This window comes from Prionailurus bengalensis, chromosome C1 (genome assembly GCF_016509475.1).
Source record: "Prionailurus bengalensis isolate Pbe53 chromosome C1, Fcat_Pben_1.1_paternal_pri, whole genome shotgun sequence".
Taxonomy (NCBI): Eukaryota; Metazoa; Chordata; class Mammalia; order Carnivora; family Felidae; genus Prionailurus; species Prionailurus bengalensis.
Window position 1 is genome coordinate 7227887 of NC_057345.1, and position 21675 is coordinate 7249561.

At 48.3% G+C, this 21675-nt stretch overlaps 1 protein-coding gene across 8 annotated transcripts in view; it reads left to right on the top strand.

Moving 5' to 3' along the window:
- UBE4B (ubiquitination factor E4B) overlaps positions 1-20824 on the top strand; it is a 123049-nt gene extending 102225 nt beyond the window's left edge. For 4 of the 8 annotated variants that reach the window (XM_043578506.1, XM_043578500.1, XM_043578502.1 and 1 more), the window contains 7 exons: positions 2746-2872; positions 4797-4941; positions 9402-9536; positions 12290-12481; positions 18266-18519; positions 18956-19102; positions 19420-20824. In XM_043578506.1, the coding sequence (XP_043434441.1) occupies positions 2746-2872; positions 4797-4941; positions 9402-9536; positions 12290-12481; positions 18266-18519; positions 18956-19102; positions 19420-19717 (1298 nt within the window). In that variant the 3' untranslated portion in view covers positions 19718-20824. The remainder of the gene's footprint in view (positions 1-2745; positions 2873-4796; positions 4942-9401; positions 9537-12289; positions 12482-18265; positions 18520-18955; positions 19103-19419) is intronic. The other 4 variants (XM_043578507.1, XM_043578504.1, XM_043578505.1 and 1 more) reach the window with 2 other exon arrangements.
- The last annotated feature ends 851 nt before the right edge of the window (positions 20825-21675 follow it).

Consider the following 21675-nt stretch of genomic DNA (forward strand, 5'->3'; position numbering starts at 1 on the left):
TTCTAGTTGGGAGACGGATGTTGAACCAATAAATAAGATCCTTTCAGACAGTGGGTGTGGGAGGAGGGCATGATGCTACTTTAAGAAGCGTAGTCAGGGAAGGTCTAATGAGACAAAAGAATGAATCACACGAAGGTCTCCGCCACAGTGTGGCAGACAACCAAGCCAGCACGTGTAAAGGCCCTGAGGCCTGGGCAGTTTAATGAACTGAACAAGAAGACCTGCAGGGGGGAGCATGGTGAGTAGTGGGGGAGTGAGGCCAGCCAGTGTCTGGTTCATTACAGACCTCTTAGAACTTGGACTTGGGAAATAGAACTTGGGCTGCTGCAGTTTTGTGGGAGCATTAGGGGTGAAATTTATAAAATGTTGGGAGAGGTGTATATTGATCATAAGTTAACAGTCATTACCGGGCTTCTGCAGCGCTCAGGATGTGGTGTGGGTATGATGGGCGACTTCAAGGATACGAGACGCTCTGTATCAGCCCCCAGTGTCTTTCCCAAATAGACGCTGTTTAAATCAGCTCTCCACACTTTATTTCACACTTTCATACAGTGAATAAAATGACACTTAGTTCATTGTAAAGAAAGTTTGACCTCATGGAGATGTGTAAGTGCTTTTAGGTCTTTGTATGGTAGGTGTTACCTTTTGCCTTTCATTTTTAAATTCTTGTCACAAAAATATGTTCTTTGAAAAATATAGAAAATGCCAAAAAGAAGATAAAAGTTATTGATAATCTCTGTATTCAGAACCTCCGTTAACATTTTGCTCTATATTTTTTCAGCCAACTTACATATATGTAAATTGTGTGCGTGCGTGTGTGTGTGTGTGTGTGTGTGTGTGTGTGTGCACACGGCACAGGCTTTAAATATGACTGGCCCCATTTGGTAGCCTGTGGTTTTCTTTCTTTCATAATTTTTTTTAATGTTTATTCATTTTTGAGAGACAGAGATAGAGCATGAGCGGGGGAGGGGCAGAGAGAGAGAGGGAGATTCAGAATCAGAAGCAGCCTCCAGACTCTGAGCTATCAGCACAGAGCCCGACTTGAGGCTCGAACCCAGAGACTGTGAGATCATGACCTGAGCTGAAGTTGGACGCTCAACCAGCTGAGCCACCCAGGCGTCCCGGTAGCCTGTGGTTTTTGCCTATAATATCACAAATACTTTTTCATGTTCTCTGTTGGGCATTTGCATTTATATCTTTTCCCTAATACAAATAGTACTTTAAAGAGTATCCTGGGAGATGTTTGAACATGCCAGCGTATGTTTTCTGGAATAGAGTTGGTGGGTCAGAGAGATGGGCTTATTGATAGCTTGTGATACATTGTTGTCACAAGCTTGTGATACAATGTTGTCACATTGCCTTCAAGGGATCATATTGCTGTTCATTCCCACCAGCAGTCAGAGGGTAACTTTCTCCCACATGCTCACAGGGTCTTTTTTATAATATCTGCCAAGTTGATAGGTTAAGAAAAATGGCATCTTATTTTAATTTCCGTTTTTAACTTTTTCGTGAGCCTTATTGTGTTTACCTGACAGCTTTCCCTTTTTTTAAAACTTGTCATAAATTCAGGAACTTCTCATGCTTAAGCTATTTGTCTTTGGAAAACTAAGCTTGATCTTTGTTCCATTTTAACAATATATGGATGTTGGTAAATGCGCGATGAATACATAGGGTTTTACTATGCTTTTCTCTACTTTGGTAATGTGTTTGAAAATGTTAATTATCAAAAGTATTTAAAATAATACAAACATATTACAAACATATTGCAGGTTTGGATCCAGGCCACTGCAATAAAGCAGATCTCAGAATAAAGAGAGGCAGATTAATTTTTTGGTTTCCCAGTGCATGTGAAAGTTATGTTTATACTATAGTCTGTTAAGTGTACATTTTCATTGTGTCTAAAAAGCCAATGTATATATCTTAATTTAAAAATATTTTATTGATGGGACGCCTGGGTGGCTCGGTCGGTTAAGCATCTGGACTTCAGCTCAAGTCATGATCTCACGGTTTGTGGGTTCAGGCCCCACATCGGGCTCTGTGCTGACAGCTCGGGGCCTGGAGCCTGCTTCTGATTCTGTCTCTCCCTCTCTCTCTGCCCCTCCCCTGCTCACGCTCTCTGTCTCTCAAAAGTAATTTTAAAAAATGTTAAAAAAAAAAAATCTTATTTTAAAAAATAAAAATATTTTATTGCTAACAATGGTATCATCTGAGCTTTCAGTGAGTCGTAACACCTATCACAGGTCACCGTAACCGATATAATAATAATGAAAAAGTTTGAGATATTGCAGGAATTACCAAACGTGAGACAGGAAGTGACCAAATGCTGTCGGAAAAATGGTGCCGATAGACTTGGCGTGACACAGGGTTGCTACAAACCTTCAATTTGTAAACAAACAAACAAACAAACAAACAAAAAAAAACCACGATAAAATGAGGTAGGCCTGTAGTCAGATTTAATAGGTATGTGGCCCCTAAGAAAACTTAACCCATTTCTTTTCTCATCCTTGGCGAGTTGACGCTATGCTGGTGGCATTTTCGAGCCCGATTCATTTTGGTATCGTGTCACTGCCAGAGCTTCTCTGCGAAGCTTGTGTCTTTAGAACCACCTCATACAAGCTCTGTCTTGCCCTTACGTACGAGATACAGCTGCGCATACAGATTCGTATTCACATCGTGGCCACAGTAACTGCTTTCTGAAGGGTAAGACTGTATCCGTCCTTCAGTGCCTTTGTCTTTCTTCTTTAGATGTGGAGCATACCGGAGCCACCAGCGAGTTCTACGACAAGTTTACCATTCGCTATCACATTAGCACCATTTTCAAGAGCCTTTGGCAAAACATAGCTCACCATGGCACCTTCATGGAGGAATTCAAGTGAGTATCTGGCCCCTGATACTCACAGAGCAAGTCACAGCTTGCTCTCTTGCAAACCACAGGTAGGGTGGCTGCTTAAAAGCTTTCATAGCTGGTTCTTATCGACTGTTTGCTTGATCTCAGCCTCCTTTAAGTTTTCTAGGTGGTTCTGGTACATGAGAGCAGGGTTATTGAAATGTCTGTGCTGGCCAGACTTTGCTGAACTTTAGATTTGTTGACATACTTCGGGGATGGTATGTATACATTAAAGAAAGAATTTATAAATGTTCGGACATGATGTGTTAAGGGTCTTTTGCTGTTTCTGTGATTACGGTGTGAAGCGAAGTTGTCAGAATGACTGGAACCAGATCTTCGAATGTTCTGGAATCTGATGTCACGCTTTAGATGAGAAATGTTAGGAAGACTTTAGATTTGGAAGCGGTCAGGTTGGGGTTATTATTTCCAATGTCATTCTTTGTAACAAGGCCCTAAACCTTGACTAAGGACCTTTCATTACCTACCTGGAATTTTAGTGACTACTTTAACCCGGACTTTAGTAATTTTGTTTAAATTACTTACAAAATTTTTTTCTCAATGTTTATTTTTTAGAGGGAGAGACAGAGTGTGAGCAGGGGAAGGGCAGAGAGAGAGAGAGGGAGACACAGAATCTGAAGCAGGCTCCAGGCTCTGAGCTGTCAGCACAGAGTTCAAACTCACAAACTGTGAGGTTGTGACCTGAGCCAAAGTCAGACACTCAACTGACCTGAGCCACCCAGGCGCCCCTCGTCTAAATTACTTTAAACAGTCAGGTGCTTGAGAAAGAAAATAGATGAAAATGTTGAACTTTCAAATTATTCTTAAGAAATTTTATCCCATCTACTTGGATCTTTGGCAAACCATGTTAGAGCTTTGATTAAATTCAGTTGTCGCTTGTTAACTAAGTCACTAGTCGACAATATGTGTTAGCCGTTTGCTAGGTAACTTTCTGCAGAGTGAACTCTTTAAGCCAATTCTTTCCGTGAGGTGCTCTTCTGGTCAGAATTGTGTTCCAGCAAACCCCGGCACAAGTTTAGACCAGACAGGCCCACGGCTTGATTTGCGTGGTGCTGAGTTGGGAGTGGTCTTCCTGAACTTGCCTTGTTCCTGAAATCCAGGCTTCCTGCCTCCTGATTACGCAGTGATAGAACCCGAAGGGTGTGTGGCACTCTTTTTCTCTACTAATCTTGCAGTTATGAAGCCTAACGGTGCACTCAAATCTCTATGCACGAGCGAGCCCTCCGTTATAACGGGAGATGCAGGACGGTTTTACAGATTGGAAGCTTCAAGGCCTAGAAAGTGAATTAATAGCCTCCTTTATCAATGTTACAGCTGCCGACTTTTCTTCAACGTGTCTTTCTTTATAATGAAGAATAACTGTATGAGTAATTCTCTTGTCCCTTATATGTGGGTAATTATCTATACTTTCTTTGTATCTTGGTGAGTTTAAGCATATTTTCTAGTCTGGAAGAGTGTCTTCTCGACTTCAGATCATTGAGAGAATGAGCCAGGGATGTGTTAGTAAACCTGCTCTCCGAAGAGGTGGAGAAAATTCAGCCTTTGCTGGTTTTCTCGGGTGTAAATACTTCCAGCATGGCTAAATTTAAGCTGCCCAGGGAGTCTGCTCACAAAATTCTGAAATACTAGTAATTGGCTCTCATCAACCGTGCAAGGTGCCTCCGGCACACCACTGAAATGAGCTCATCACAGTTAATTAAAAGGAATAGCAAGACCCAGGGAGAGACTCCGTAGTCCTTGACCTCCACAGTGCTTGAGTGCTGGCCCGGGAGGCAGTCTTACAGGGCCAGATGGTTGGCATTTAGGGCAGAGGCCCATTTTCTTTGGGATCTGCTGCGGCACTTTGCTTCGGCAAGAGGTCTGACCGTGTGCAATGTAATTGCCTTTCCAGTTCGGGGAAGCAGTTTGTGCGCTACATAAACATGCTGATAAATGACACGACGTTTTTGCTCGATGAAAGTCTGGAGTCTCTGAAGCGGATCCACGAGGTGCAAGAAGAGATGAAGAACAAAGACCAGTGGGACCAGCTGCCCCGGGTGAGGACACGGCGCAGGCGCTCGGACGGCGGAGCCGGAAAACCGCCTCGGGCCCCTGGGCAGGGCTCTGCCCGGGGCCTCGTTCGTGGGCCCTGCTGACTTAGATGTGACGTACTTGTCATTGCTTGTCACCTCCCACCTGCGGGCTTCCGTGAAGTTGATCCGGGTTCAGGGGAGGAGTGAGCTTAAACACTCCATCTAAAGCTAAGAAGCGAGTCGAGAAGTCTTTCAACATGCGTTCTCCTGTCTTCTTAGTTTTAAAGGGCTTTTTTGGAGAAGAGCTTTTATTGTCTGACTGTGTTGTTGATGTCAGTTTATGAAAGTAGGAAATAAATCTCTAGAATTCTGTGCCAGACAAGCATTTGCTTTGCTCACAGCATCTCCTTTAGACAGCTATGTGAATCACGCAGGATTCTGGTGGGGTTTTTTTTCCTTCTGGTTGATCTTGGTTTTATATTTGGTTATTAGTGGAAGAGAGTGTCGTTTTGCCAGGTTCCGTGACATGGTGACATGGTGACGTGACAGCACACCGGCACGCTTTTCTGACACTGCAGCCAGCCATTTAGACGGTTCCCCGATCAGTTACTTCGCTCTTGACAACTACTGGGGACTTGGTGTCTTGGTTCCTTCTGTTCCCGGGCTCAGAATCAGAACTGCTTCCCCAAAGGAGTTCTCCTGGGAGAGGAGGGGGCACTGTTGTGTCTTTACTTGCAGTAGCATTCTCAGAGCGAAAATACTGTCGAGCTTAATGCCGCACAGTCCAAAAGTATCTTAAGATACATAAGCACGTATGAAAGCACACTTAGGAGATGTTTTTATTCCAAGTGTTCCTGCGGCTGTGGTGAGAATTTTACGACTTGCTGTAGCTTAGCCAGCGTGCTTACACTACAGACTGAAGCCTTCCGGGGGCTCTGCAGGGCCCGTGAATGCTGGATGCCCGAGTCCAGGCCGCCACACTGCTGGACCCCCCTCTCTTTGTATTCTTGAGATAACGTGGTGCTTGTCTTCTTTTTCCTCGGCACTGCCCTGGCAGCCGCTGGAGTCTCACCTACCGTCTACCCTCGTATTCGTTTCTAAACACTCTTTAAACTCTTTTTCCTGTGGTGCCTCCGAAGCTTCCCTCCTGCACCTCCCCATCTCCCCCGGGCAAGAGTCGGCCCAGACCTGATGTTTCACGCCTCCCCACAGTAGCTCTCGGGAGTCCTTCCAAGCTTTTCTCCCATTCCAGTCTGTTGGCTCCGATCTGGACCGGTCCCCGGGCCCTTGCAGAACATGCTGGGCAAACAGATGAGGCCTCACCGAAAGAGGTGCACCTTTGGAGCCGAGGGCACCTAGGTTTGAGGACTGATGCCACCACGCATTCAGAGTTCCTGAATCTGTTTCCTTGTCCCCGAAGCAGAGATGATCCCTGCTTTGCGGAAAAACTAGGAGGAGGGATGGTGGATGTCGCGAACCCAGCTCAGCACTGGCGCTCAGGATGTGTAGCTCTCCTTGTTTCATTTGCCTCAAGTCATTCTTTCCGTCCCAAATTCTCTGCTTGCTGTTCTTATGTATGAAAATCCTACCCATTCTTTACACAAGGCCTTGTGCAGGTATTCCCTCATGGTTGGACTGCCCCAGCCGGAGCCGCCCGAAACCCTCCCCTTGCTCTATACTTCTGTAGCGACCACTCCGTGTCGCTTGTGATGCTTGTTTTAGACCAGCTTCTGTCGTAGATGTTGGCATACGGGTCTGTGGCACAGGGTCTCATTCACGGTCGGAGCTCAATAGCGTTTGCTTAGGAGATAACTCAACAGTTCCTATTGATTTTGCCGTGTCCGTGGATGAGAAAGCGGCATAAATAGTTCCAATCAAGTGCTATTTCAGAAATACGTCTGTTTGACTTTGAAGTCCCTTCCTGCCACCCACCTCCCCGCCTGCTGCTCCCATCTCGCCATCCTCCGAATGCTGGGGGACTCCGCTGCTCAGCCCTCAGGCTCCTCCCCTCCTCTCTCCGCTCTCGCTGTCGAGGCTGGTGTTTCTCAGGTGCTCGGTGGAATTTCGGTGTGGTAATAATTCTTTATTATGGAAGACCGCACCATACGTCGCAGGACATTTGGCATCTCTGGCTCGCGCCCATTTAATGCCAGTGAGGTACCCTCTTACCCTGAGTTATCAGGCAGCCAGAAACACTCCCGCACGTGGCCTGATGCCCCCAGTTGGAAATCACTGCTAGGTGATATCATCTATTCCCAGCGGCTTTGATGGTCGTTATTCTAAAGATTCTGGAACATGTCTCCTCAGTTCCTATCTCTCCTGACGCCAGACCTGCTTCACTAGCTGTTGACTTGCTCCTCTGCCCGGTGGTCTCATAGTATCCCTTGACGAGGGGGGGCTACATCTCCTCTCCAGGTCTGCCCAACCTCATTGAGGGACAGCTACATTCTTTTTTTCTTTTTTTAACTTTTTTTTAATCTTTATTTTTGAGAGAGAGAGATACAGAGTGTGAGTGGGGAGAGGGGGGCCCGGGCAGAGAGAGAGGAAGACACAGAATGTGAAGCAGGCTCCAGGCTCTGAGCTGTCAGCACAGAGCCCGACGCGGGGCTTGAACTCACAAACTCTAAGATCATGACCTGAGCCAAAGTTGGATGCTTAACCAACTGAGCCACCCAGGCGCAAGGGACAACTACATTCTGTTGATTGCTCTGACCCAACACTTTGGAGTCCTCCTTGATTCTTCTCTCTCAGCAAGTGCCCCAAGGCTGTATCTTTTTTTTTTTTTTTTTAATTTGAGAGAGAGAGAGAGAGCGCACAAGCAGGGGGGCGGGTCAGAGGTAGAGAAAGAGAGAGAGACTCTTAAGCAGGTGCCACTGCTCAGTGCAGTGCCCAACATGGGGTTTGATCCCATGACCCTGGGATCATGACCTGAGCTGAAATCAAGAGTTAGACGCTCAACCGACTGAGCCACCCAGGAGCCCCAGGCCCTATCTTGAGCTATACCCATGTCTGACCTCCTCTCTTTCCCCTACCTCTAGACCATCTCTCGCCTGGCTTGCTGTCGCCCCTCTCACCGGTCTCTCGCCACCTTTGTCGTGTCCCTACCAGAGGGATGCTGTTAAACCTGTCTGCTCGTTATCGCCGCTTGACTCAGAACTCTTCCCGGTTTCCCTTCTCACTCAGAGTCCAGACCCGAATCAGAGCGGGCCAGGGGCCAGAGTGGGCCACCCTTTTCCTCTCCCCTCCCCCTCCCCCAACCACACGGGCCTTCTTGCCCCAGATTTCTGCTGGCTCGCTTCCTTCAGATACCCACTTAAATGTCCCCTTCTCCGAGGCCATCCCTGACCGCTTTCCTTCTCATTCTGCTCTATTTGTCGCCATCACTCTCAGACTTCCCGTGTATCTGGAAGCATGTTTGCATACCGCTTATCTCTTCCCTGCCCTGCAGTCTGGGCTCCGTGAGGCTTGCGGGCCTCTTGGTCTCGTTCTATACTCTTATCAGCAGAGCCGAAAGGTGGGCCTGGCCTGGAGGAGGGCCCGGACCCCAGGTCTGGACGAGTGCATGCGACACACAGACGCGCGTTGCACCCCTTCTCACTTCTCTGTTCTCGTGTCTTCCTGCTCCAGCATGTTGCGTGGGCGCGGTCTTGACCGAGGGGCCGTGGGCGGGCCGCCCAGCATCGTCGCAGAACCTCCCCCAGGCACCCACTCAGGGCACTTGCCCTAGGGGCACTCGTGGGGGGACTGCAGCTGTCCTGGCGCTTGCCCCTCCCCCTCCACGTAAAGTAAACCAGCCTCTGAGCCGTGATGTGAGGGTTTCAGCCTTCCCTGATGTCTCTGCGGCTTTTCTCCATCCCAGAGCCTTCAGGGCCCCACTTGCTTTCCCCATGACTCAGAGACCTTCTCATCTTGGTGCCCAGCCCATGGCAGAGTTGAAGGACAAGGACGGTGCCGGAGGCAAGAATGCTGACCGTTGTCGGGGCTGACAGCCTGACGAAACTCAGAACCTTTTAGCGATCCGTAGGCGCTCCATGTAGGGGCAAAACCTATTGGCCGCGGTGTCGGAGCAGAACACGTCCATGTTCTCACAATAATGATGGCTGCCAGTTGTTATTAAGGGGAACGAGCTCTCCTTCGTTAGCAACCGCGTGTATCGGGTGTGATGAAAGAATCAGTTATTTCATCCCGCACAGAACATGAACGTGACTTCTTTTATCATTGAGGAAACCCAGTCGCGTGGAAGTGAAATAATGGGCCACGGTCACCGTACTCAGAGGCCTAGAGAGTTCTGATGCTGAAAGGAATGAACTGTACCTTATCTGGAAAATTCTCTGCTTTGGGTTGTTCCCATTCCCTCGGCATGTTGGCTTTGCTGCGCCCTTGTCCCATTAGGAGCGGACTGTATTTTCCATCACGCTCGGCGTGCCAGTGAGCTCACAGCCAATACTGACCTTGGCTTGGCGTCTGCTCCGTGTTTCCTATAGGATCAGCAGCAAGCCCGTCAGTCCCAGCTTGCTCAGGACGAACGTGTTTCACGCTCCTATCTCGCCCTGGCAACAGAAACCGTGGACATGTTCCATATCCTCACCAAGCAGGTCCAGAAGCCATTCCTCAGACCGGTGAGTGGAAGCTTCGGGGTGTTTGTTTTGCATGTCGGATTCCACGGCCAGGTTCCGGCACCTGTAACTAAAGGTGGTTGTGGAGATCCTGGACGTTGCAGCTCACAGCCACTAAGTGAAATTTTGATACTGGTTTTGTTCGCAGTTATGCGAGGTGATAAAGCACTCTGAGGATAGACAGAAGTCTACAAACGGTCTTTTCCAAGATAACTCAATTCGCTTTCTGCTTATAGAGCACACAGGATCACTAATGTTGAGGCTGTGACATATTTTTATCATTATCGATTCCTGTATTATATCTATAGGAGACATAGAAAGTAACGTCAGTTGGAGATTAGAGTCTATCAAGTAGAAATCACTGATACTGGGTAAGATCTTCGGTTCTCCTAGCTGTGGCTTTGCTATACTCAAGAAGCCAAAGGGTAACGAGAGCCATAATTACGGTTTATGACAGATCAAAGGTAGTCAAAACATTTGGCCTTGATATTATTAATAAGATCGGAGTCCTGTTTTTGAAATGGAAACTGAGCCACATGACCGGAGATCGCTGCTTGGTGTTGGAGCTGCCGCACGGCACAGAAGCTTTATGGTGTGGCCAGGATAAGGGTCGTGAGGAAGGCCAAGAAGGGGCCGGGAGCCGGTGGTTAATTGCCTGGCAATATGGACAGGCTGACAATGGAATGTAACTTGGTTACTCACTTCCTCCAATGTCCACGTTCACCGCTTCGTTCAACAGTATCACCACACCCTGGCCTGTGTGCATCTCAGCAAGGAGTCCCCCCCCCCCCCCATTTTCCATTCCACATCTATTTATAAAAGAGCCGTGGAAGGTGAAGCAAAACTGAGCTCACTATCGAAAGCACGCGGACACCACGACTAATTTAAACAAGATAGTTCAGACCCTTGCTTCCCTGGGGTTGGCAAATGGAAATCCTTTCAACTTTTTCTACGGAGGCCAGAGAGTAAGTTATTAGGCATCGTGGGCCGTACAGCCTGTCCCAGCTACTCAGCTGTGCTGTTGCAGCACGTAAGCGGCCACAGACAATATAGAAACCAGCAAGCGTGGCTGTGTTTCGGTAAAACTTTATGAAAACAAGCATCGGGTCAGATTTGGCCCGCAGGTAGCAGTTTGCCAATCCCGGCACCAAACCACAGTTTATTTTATGTTCAGTGACCCCAAATCAGTGAGTCTTTGATTGTTAGGGAACTGTAATAAATTATTTGAGACTAAATTATCATAGAGCCTATTTTTGGTTCTGAGTTCTTCATTTTTAAAGGAATTTATTGAAAGCAAAGTCTAATGTTTTCACGTCAACTAAAATTAATTTTTTTCAAGGCCTACTTTTTAAAAAAATTTTGTTCATTTATTTTGAGAGAGAGAGAGAGCGTGAGCGAGAGCTCAAGTGGAGGAGGAGCAGAGAGAGAGGGAGAGAGAAAGAATCCCAAACAGGGTCCACAGTGTCAGCACAGAGCCCAGCACGGGGCTCGAACTCACAAACTGCAAAATCATGACCTGAGCCGAAATCAAGAGCCGGACGCTCAACCGACTGAGCCACCCGGGCGCCCCTCAAGGCCGTTCCTTGACCTGAGCTATCCGCGGGCCCTGGCCGTAGCCTCCCACACGCACTCTCTGCCTGTGCCTGCTCCGATGCATCCTTTTCCTTTGCCACACAGTTTCGCCTTCTTCACTGGCTAGCTCAAACTTCTCCCACTGGGGGAAAAATAAAACCCTGCCAACGATATCCTGTCCTTATCACTCCTGTATTCCACAGGTTCCTAACAGTCAAATACAGGAGCGCTTTACTTTGTGCAAAGCAGGTTCTCGAAAAGCCAAATTTCAGTTGGATGTGTATACGTGCAATCATTAAATGTAATGAAAACCTTGTTCTGTGACTTTTTTTTTTTTTTTTTTTTTTTTTTTAATGGCCTGACACTGTCTAACCCGAGGCAGGATTCCTCCTGCAGGTTTGCTTGAAGCACACGTGCCCTACTGTACTAAGTACTGGGACATCGGGTGGGTTCTTGCATATTGTTTATATTGGCTACTGGTTTCATTTAAGTGTGCTTTGTCTCTCACCTGCCACATTTAAGATGATTTAAGACATAAACTTTATCTTCTGCTTCTTCTGCATTTCTCCTCTCTTGGCCTCTGATAATAAGAACGGTGCACCCTGTCGGAACTGTCAGACGCTTTTGAAATTTAGAAAAATAATGCATCAGGGCGCCTGGCTGGCTCAGTTCAGTGGAGCATGTGACTCTTGATCTTGGGGTCGTGAGTTCGAGCCCCATGTTGAGTGTAGAGGTTACTTAAAAGTAAAATCTTAAAAGGAAAGAAAACGAAATGCACATACAATGGCGGCTGAATGAACATACCAAAAATTTCTTTGACTTACGTTATGATGATGGGATTCTGAGTGATTTTCCCTCTTACCTACTTCTCAGTGAATTTGGAGTAATCCTTGTTTTTTGTCACCGGAAGCATGAATTTAAAGCAAAGGTCGCCCTTCCGTTGATATTTGTAGATATTCCATCAACCCGCAACGTTATTAAGTGTTAGAATTATCGGGTTAGAGATGGGGAGTAAAGAAAATTTTGAGCGGAACGTTCTTCTTCAGCTTACGATCCACGGCACATATAAGGGATTCTCTGCAGATTAATCCGGCCCATTCCTGTTCCTCCGCTGAGATGGGAGTTTTGGTCCTTCTCGCTTGTCTCAGCAGCTTGAATTGTCCTATTACCCTGTGATTTCCTAGGAGCTGGGACCCCGACTGGCTGCAATGCTCAACTTTAATCTTCAGCAACTCTGTGGCCCCAAGTGCCGGGACCTGAAAGTAGAAAACCCTGAGAAATACGGCTTTGAACCAAAGAAGCTGTTGGACCAACTGACAGATATTTACCTGCAGCTGGACTGTGCCCGGTTCGCCAAAGCCATTGCTGACGACCAGGTCGGTGCCCGGGGGGGGCGGGCGGCCATTTCGGGGGGAGGCCGGGGTTCAGGCTGCTGAGCTGGGCGACCAGAGGTGGCGTCTCTGTGGACTTCCGGGCAGACCCTGTGCAGTGACGTACCCACCTGTCCCTGGATTTTCCCCACTTGCAATCAGAAAGGCGATACTTTTTAAATTGTGGTTTGGGAAGTTTTTAGTCGGCAAATGGAAATAATCACCACCGCGGCCAGGGGAGCTTGTCTGACGTGAACGAAGATGGATCAGCTCTTTTTCATTGGGTGTAAAAGAGCTGACTTGGCTCCCAGATACGTCTCCAGTGGAGTTCTTAGCCCGTCCTGCCACGAGCAGCAGGCCCATTACCTTCCCACAGAGGCCCGGCTTTCCCAGGGCTCCAAGCCTGCCTCCCAGGCCTTCGCTTTAGTGCTGCCGCCGTTGTGATTCTAGGTTCCAGACCTCGTGGGGTGATCTTCATAGTCTTCTCTCTCCTTTATTCCTCGTGTCCCCTGTGAGGACGCGGTTCGGCGCTTGGCATTTCCGCAGCTGCCGATGTAGTCCAGCCCCACCCCCTTCTGACTTCTCTCCCTCCGTGTTCTTCTGGCCCACGTCATACCAGCGTCATAAGAGCTGATTGTTTATCAACCGAATACCAAGTTTTAACCACTTGGCGTATTTTTGTTGATGTGGTCCTCACAAAATCCTGTGTAGGTTCTATTAGATTCCTCATTTTTACATGAGGAAACTGAGGCACAGAGAGTTGAAGTGGCTTGCTCCCGGTGGCGCCCGTGCCGTGGGATAGAGGCAGGATTCAGACCCAGTCAGTCTGGCCCTGAGCCTATATTCCCAGCCCCTCTGCTTTCTGCTTAAAATGCCCCAAAATTCCACACTCACCTGTGTCTCCATCTTCGTTCACACTGTCTCTCCAAATATTACTCACGTTTCAGGTTAACCAGCAGTAGGGATTCTAGAAGGTTCTTTACCCATATCTCACCCAGAGGAATCATAGAAAAATAAGGAAATAGGAGGTATTATTTTTTTAATGTTTATTTTGAGAGAGAGCATGTGTGCCCGTGTGCAGGGGAGAGGGAGAGAGAGAATCCCAAGCAGGCCCCACACTGTCAGTGCAGAGCCCAGCACAGGGCCCGATCCCACAACCTGAGCTGAAATCGAGTCGTACGCTTAACCAACCGAGCCACCCAGGCACCTCTAGCTACTGATTGTTTGTTTGTTTGTTTGTTTAATAACAGCTCTGTTGAGATATAATTCACGTATGTGGGTACTTTGGGACGTAAGCAAGAGAGTTGGTCTTGACAAAGGGCCTGCAAAGGAAAAAAACCACACGTCTGAAGCAGTTTTTCCATAGAAAGTAGTGTATCGGAGGGGCTTAAGAGTTTGCCGTTATTGTGGGGAGGGGCTAAGATGTGTTTCTAGCCTACAGCCTGCAATACCGCACATTTCTAGAACTATGGAAGGGAAGTGGTAGTCTGGAGGGAGAGAGAGGAAAGGGGGAAGTACCCCCATCCAGAGTGCGGTGTCTGCTTGGGGAGCAGGCCGGCTGCGGCTGGGCTTCTCCAGCCTCGCCAGAGGTCAGGGTGCGAAAAGTCCCCAGAGACTCTCGCGCTTTTACTGTAAGCGACTCGGGAGAGTCATTAAGTGTGGTCTCGCTGTGGCTGCCACATCACAAGTGGTTAACATCACAAACTTTGCAGCGTGAATAAACACGGCGAGACAGTGAAAACCAAGTGGGGGACAATACCCGGTAAGGCCTGTGGGTTGTTGTGGTGGCCTGTGGTGCCACCTGGCTTGCATCACAGATGGCAGTTTCTGCCCAGTGGTGCATGGGTTCTCTTGAGTGTGTAAACAGCCCTGTCCTTCCAGACTCAGGAAGCAAACGCACACGAGTGCCAGTGTCCCAATGTAGAGAATAGTGTTTTAAGTGGATTTCTTGGCTTCCTTTTACGGTGTGGTATTTGTTCTGATTGCTGGGTATTTTCCACTTACATTGGTTGTAAGCTGATTAGAGTCCTGAGGATCATTTGGAAGAGGGTTTGAGGACTGGGGAAGAAAGGGTGGAAGTCTACAAAGCTCCAGAGGAGCAAGAATTACAATTTTCTCCTTCGGGAGCAGCGGCCTTGGTTTGGTCTGGTGTGTGCGGGAAGACAAAGGATGAAGAAAAGGGCAGCCATGCGAGGGAGGAAGAGCTTCTCTCCCCGCCAACCAAGAATGGGCTAAGCACGCGTGTCCAGGGCGCCTGGGTGGTTCAATCAGTTAAGCGTCGGACTCTTGATTTCAACCTCAGGTCATGATATTAGGGTTTGTGAGATTGGTCCCTGTCAGCACAGAGCCTGCTTGGGATTCTCTCTCTCCTGCTCTCTCTGCCTCTCCCCCGCTTTCTCTCTCTCTCTTTCTTTCTCTTTTTCTCTCTAAAACTAAATAACCACTAAAAAAAAAAAAAAGATAAAGAGCCTATCTGAAGTCACACTTCTCCCACCCAGTCTTTCCTTTTTTTTTAATTGAGGTGAAATTCACATAACATAAGGCTAACCATTTTATTATTTTTTAATGTTTATGTATTTATTTTGAGAGAGAGAGAGCTCAAGCAGGGGAGAGGCAAAGAGAGGAGAGGGAGAATCCCAAGAAGGCTCTGCGCCGTCAGCACAGAGCCCGACGTGCGGCCTGATCTCTATGAACCATGAGATCGTGACCGGAGCCGAAATCAAGAGTCAGACCCTCAACCAGCTGAGCCACCCGGTGCCCCAAGATTAACCATTTTAAAGTGTGCAGTTCAGTAGCATTGAGTACATTCACAGTGTTATGAAGCCATCACCTCTTTCTAGTTCCGACATTTTATCCAAACGGCACCCTCAGAAAGAAATGCCATATTCATTACGCAGTCACTGTCCATCCCCACCCCTTTGCCCCAGCCCCCGGCAACCATTAATCTGCTTTCTGTCTTTGTTTTACATAATTTTGGATTTACCTGTTTGCCTATTCTGGACATTTCACGTAAATGGAATAAGATAATACACTACCTTTTGTGTCTGGCCTCTTTCATTTAGCATAATGTTTTTGAGGTTCATTCATGTACATGGCCTACTGGCTCATTCCTTTTTGTGGCCCAGTGAGATCTCATTATGTGAATACTCCACGATTTGTTTCTCCATTCATCCATTGCTGGACATTTGAGTTGTTTCCAACTTTTGGCTATTATAAATGTGGCTGCTCGGAGTGTTTGTGATGAAACACTAGAATACCTGTCTGTAATTCTTTTGCGTATATACTTAGCAGCAGAATTGCTGAGTCAGATGGTGAAACTACATTTAACTTCTTGAGGAAATGCCGCATTGTGTTCTACGGTGTATGAACGGATCATGTACAACTGTTCTAATTTCGATTTCTTCATTCTCACCAACGCTTGTTATTTTTACGTGTTTTTTTTTTTTTAAATAGTTACTCTAGTGGGAGTGAAATGGTACTTCGCTGTGGTTCTGGTTTACATTTTCATAATGACGAATAGTGTTGAACATCTTTCCATGTGCTTCTTGGCCATTGGTATACCTTCTTTGGAGAAATGTCTGTCCAAGTCCTTCTCCATTTTTTAAAATGGATTATGTTTCTGTTGGTGAATAGTAGGAGTTTTTTTATATATTCTCGATACAAGACCTTTATCAGATACACGATTTGTAAATATTTTCACATCTGAGTTTAGAATTACTCTGGAACATCTTTGAGGTCAAGAGCAGCGTCTTTACTGCATCTCTCACCCAACCCACATCAGACTCGAAGCGACAGCTTAGAAACGTGCATTTGCTCCAGGCACTGACACCGTTGCTCCTAGAGGCTGAATGCCACGTCCCCTCGGTGCGGGCTCCCTTTGATTTCTAATAATGCTCACCACGCTGCTCTTAGAAGTTGACTTACAAGCAAGCATAAGTTGTTAAAAAGTCGTCCTCTTTTAAGGAACAGAACGGGTGATGCTTCAGGAGGGTGGCCAGGTGGCTCCTTGTTACAAAGAGAAGTTCAAGGTGAAACCGCCTCTGATGTAGCAGTGCCCAACCAGCAACAAGCCCCTGTGCAAAATATCTTCATTTTGCCCTTCCAACCTCTTATTCTATGACCTTTTGGCCACTTCTCCTCTGCGCCCCTTCCCAAAGAGACGGAGACTGGCTTCCGGTTCATGATAAGTAGATGTCAGATAAGGTAACTGCTGGGTCAGTACAGTAATTTGGTTTCAGAAAACTATACTGGAGGCTCTCCGAACTTTTCAGGATTGTGCAAGATGGCTTTCAGGATTTCCGCCAGGTCGAGGCCAGCGTTCGCCGTCCCTCTGTCTCCCCCTCAGGTGCATGGGAGTAACAGGGGGCATGGGTGCCTGTGAAGACAGGAAGTGAACACGTGCACTTTCTTAGAGACTGAGGTTTACAGAGGAAAGAAGGAAGATGGGGGAATTTCAGTTCCGCACTCTAAGAGAGTGCAGACCCTGAGACGAGTTCATCCCACAGACATTCGTCTGAGTCCTTGGATGGGAAGGACCGCTCAGCGGGTTACGATGCCGTCCTTGGAGTCTGGATCGGTCCCCTCCTCCGTCTGGATCACTGTCCCTGAGCTGACAAGTGGCCAGTGTTTTTGCCAGAAATGCGAATTAGGATATACTGTGACATTCTGAAGTGGCAATGATTTTTATGAATTAGGTGCCTGTGAGGTGGGTGTCACCACGCCCATCTTACACCCAAGGCAACTGGAGCTCAGAGGGCTGTGCCTAAGACCACCCAGCGCTCGAGGAGACGGGGGAGCCAGAATTCGAGTCCGACTGCAGCTGTGGTGGGCACTAGACCGTCCTAGTGCCCTGTCTAGAGGACTAGGTGTCCCCTAGACCGTCCCCCGTGCTCCTGTCAGCAGAGCACCCGACACTTCAGCGTTGAGCTGAGAGATTGACCTCGAACGGGAGAAAGCTCCTGTCGACTGGGAACCGGGCCGGGCTGTTCTCACCATGTGTGCCTTTAGCGGGAAGAGCCGCCGTTTGCTGCCAGGGCCCAGTGCCTTGCGAGGCCTCAAACAGACTCGATTTTCAATTTCTTTTTAACATTTACATTTTATTTATTTATTTTTTTAATTTTTTTTTTCAACGTTTATTTATTTTGGGGACAGAGAGAGACAGAGCATGAATGGGGGAGGGGCAGAGAGAGAGGGAGACACAGAATCCGAAGCGGGCTCCAGGCTCCGAGCCATCAGCCCAGAGCCCGACGCGGGGCTCGAACTCACGGACCGCGAGATCGTGACCTGGCTGAAGTCGGACGCTTAACCGACTGCGCCACCCAGGCGCCCCTAACATTTACATTTTAAAAGAAATGAATGTTTAAGATAATTCCACTATTTAAAAATTCCCCTCATTTACCTCACTCCTGAAGCCCTCCTCAGAGGTAATGACCTTGTACAGTTTGATACGTATATTCCAGTCTTCCTGCATTCATAGCCATGTGAGTGTATTTATATATGTGTTATCATTTCAGGGCTGTTTTATTTTTTCACGTTTAGTTTTCAGAGGCGGGGAGGGGCCCAGAGGGGAGGGAGTCAGAGGATCCAAAGCAGGCTCTGAGCTGACAGCCCAGAGCCTGACACGGGGCCCGAACCCGTGAGCTGTGAGATCATGGCCCGAGCTGAAGTCGGATGCTTCATCGACTGAGCCCCCCAGAAGCTCCTACATGGGTCGTACTTTAGGCGTTTTCTGCAGCTTGTGTTTTTCCGCTTAAAATGTATTTGTCTCCCGTCGTCTTTCCTCACTTGCAGAGATCCTACAGCAAAGAGCTGTTTGAGGAAGTGATCTCGAAGATGCGGAAGGCAGGGATCAAATCCACAATAGCGATCGAGAAGTTTAAACTCCTAGCTGAGAAGGTGGAGGAGATAGTAGCCAAGAACGCACGCGCAGAAATCGACTACAGCGACGCCCCAGACGAGTTCAGAGGCAAGCGGACCGCTCTTTCCCCGCCGAATTCTTTGATTGGAGTTACCTCGAAACACGTAACACAAAAAGACCGCATTCTGTGCTTTTCCTTTTTTTATGGTGCGCTAGAGTTGCTCCTTGAGGCACGCTCTCTGAAATTACGTTTGCCTACTTTTGGTTTCTGTTATCAATTAGAAGCGAAAAGAAAGTCCTTGTCTTGATTTCAAACTAGGAAACCGCCGGGAAGATTCCAGGATCAGCCTCGCCTTGGCAGGAGGGGACTTCCCGCAAGTCCCCAGATGCGGGAGCTTCCTGCATGGCCCTGGTCCTTCTCCCCTGTTGTTGCCCCCCAGCTGCAGCTGACGAGAGTGCCCTCCCCTCCCCCAGGGGCGCCGGGTGTGCCTCTGTCTTATGCTGACTTCCAGCTGAACTTGGGTGCCTAGTAGGACCGTGCGGAGCAGGACAGGCTTTGTTTCGCTCTCATTTTCAGTTTTCGGCTCTGTGAGTAGAGTTTGCTCTTGGCTTTGTCTCCGCAGACCCTCTGATGGACACCCTGATGACCGACCCGGTGCGGCTGCCCTCCGGCACCATCATGGACCGCTCCATCATCCTGCGGCACCTGCTCAACTCCCCTACGGACCCCTTCAACCGCCAGATGCTGACAGAGAGCATGCTGGAACCAGGTAGAGGAGGGCGCGGCGAGAGTCACAGTGCCCAAGGCCGCCGGGCCCAGCTGTGGCGCCCCGAGTCGTGTGTCCGAGATTAATCGGAAGGGGAGATCTGTCGAATCCAGAAGCCACACGGCGTCTGACGCTCGATGGAAAAGACACAAAACATCCTTTGCCCCTTTTTCCGCCGCCGGAGCCTGGGCCTTCCCCAGGCTTCACGTCAGTGAGGGAGTGAAGGGCCTTGTCTTTCCGCGTACACAGACCTGCACGCAGCGGCTCCCGGGAGGAGCCCTCCCGCCCGGGGCGTTAATCGTCTCCTTTTCTTTTCCCAGTGCCAGAACTGAAAGAACAGATTCACGCCTGGATGAGAGAGAAACAGAACAGCGATCATTAAGCCGCCCCCCCCCCCCCCCCCGTGCCCACCCTCTGCTCGAGGCCAAGGCCGGCCAGGCAAGCGGAGGCAGCGTCGGTGGCGGATATGCTGTTCAGATGTCGGAGGCCTGGCGCGGCGGGAGACCCCGAGAGCCCACCCAGAGCGACCAGACGGTGGAGATCTGCGAGGTCACCGAGGAGGAGAGGAGCCCGAGTCCTGTACATATATTTAAGTGGCACACACGGTCAAAAGCTTGAGGGACACACTTGACGATTGCTTGTGTAATAAAACTCGCCCTTCTTACGTCACCATTTGGGGCTTTTGCGACGGAAGTCTCTGAGTGATTGATGGCAGACGGGTCTGGACAGCATCCCCTTCGTCCTTATTCCCCCCCTAAACCCGATATCCGTTGATTTGATTGTGATTAGAGAACCTTGGACATTTTGCTGCCGAAGAATCCTGGCCCTGCTTGCACTGCTGTGGATTTTTTTAAGAGAAGCAAAAACAAAAATAAACCCCTTCCCCCACTGGCCCTCCAAACATATACTCCGTGAGAGAATTGTGCCTGCAACAAAGTGTTCATCCTGGGATCGTATTTTTATATCATATTCACATAGTTGTTTTTTTAATTGGTGTTAGATGACGTGATTAATAAAAAAGGCAAGCTATTTTCAGAATTTGAATTTCAGTTTTTATTTTTATTTTTTCCTTTTGAAATGTCCCTTTAAAGTTTTTTTGGGTTTTTTTTTTTTTTTTGTCTTTTTTTTTATTATTCTGAACAAAATGAGAACCTGTCACTCTGGTCCTTGTAGTAAGGCCTCTATTAGGGATCTGAGGAACAGTACAGCCGAGGAAGTGTTCAAGTATATCAGGATTTACATGACTTATGGATTTTTTTGGGGGGGGGGGAGGTAAGGAGGGTGGGCGACGATTCAAAACCATTACAGGTATCCTAGGGGGGAAAATCAACTCCTCAACCCTGGAGTCTGCGAGTTCGAGGCAGGGGTCGTTTGTATGACGTGTCCTTTGGGGCTTGGCCTTACCAAAGCAAAAAGGGGGTGCAGGAAACGTGGATGTGTCTGCTTGTAAAAACACACAGACAAACACACCTACACGCGCACGGAAACACGAGACTTTTTGTATGACTGCTCCCGACTTAACATACTTGAATTCTTGAATTTCCTTTGGGGTAAAAAAAAAGGATCTGAAACCATAAAGTGTTTTGAAGAAATTAAGCTACGGAAACATACTTTTTCTTTTTCTTTTCCTTTTTTCCCCCCTCCCTCTCCCCCCCCCACAGACCATGTCCTCTGTTCAATTCCTAACGCAAACTACAATAAATGGTGATACACATTCAGAAGGAACCTTCTTGGAGTCTTCTTTTTGTGGAAAGCAAAGGGGTGGGTGAGGAACGAGAGCCAAATGAGTCTGCATGTGGCGAAGTCTCTCGTCTGCCACCCGTTCGGAGTTGCTACTTTGAAAACAAAACCTTGCGCGCTCTGCGTCCGTCCCGAGGCTCGGTCCGGTCCTCGCTCGGTTCACTGTGCAGGTGTGCGTGGGGGTTGAGACTTGTCATGTTCAGTCTCCGCCACCCAGCCTCGAGTTTTTCCCCATCTCGAGTGCCTTTCCCTTGACCCTCACGGTCCTTACTCAAGGCCAACCCGTTTCACCGAGCTGTTCTCTGGCGCCACGGTTTCACATAACCCCGTCGGCCAGCGCGTATAATGATCAAAGCGAGCACTTAACACAGTACTTGCTGTGTGCCCGGCGCCGTGCCAGCACTTTCATATCTACGGCTTCGGCTTTTTTAAACAGGTCAGGGGGTGGGGTGAGGAGAGGCTAGGAAACTCTCCCAAGGTCACCTTGTCTCCCAAGGTCTCCCAAGCCCATGCCCCTAACCACCATGCCTACTGCTTCTCCTGAGCAAATCTGGACTGAATCACTTCCCTCCCCCAAAGTAGAATGCATTCATTGTAATAAAAATGTCATGGGGCGCTTGGGTGGCTCAGTCGGTTAAGCGTCCAACTTCGGCTCAGGTCATGATCTTGCAGTTCATGAGTTCGAGCCCCGTGTCGGGCTCTGTGCTGACGGCTCAGAGCCAGGCACCTGCTTCGGACTCCGTGTCTCCCTCTCGGCCCCTGCCTTGCTGATGCTCTGTCTCTCTCTGTCTCTCGAAAAATGAATACATGTCAAGAAATTTTTTTCTTTGATTTCA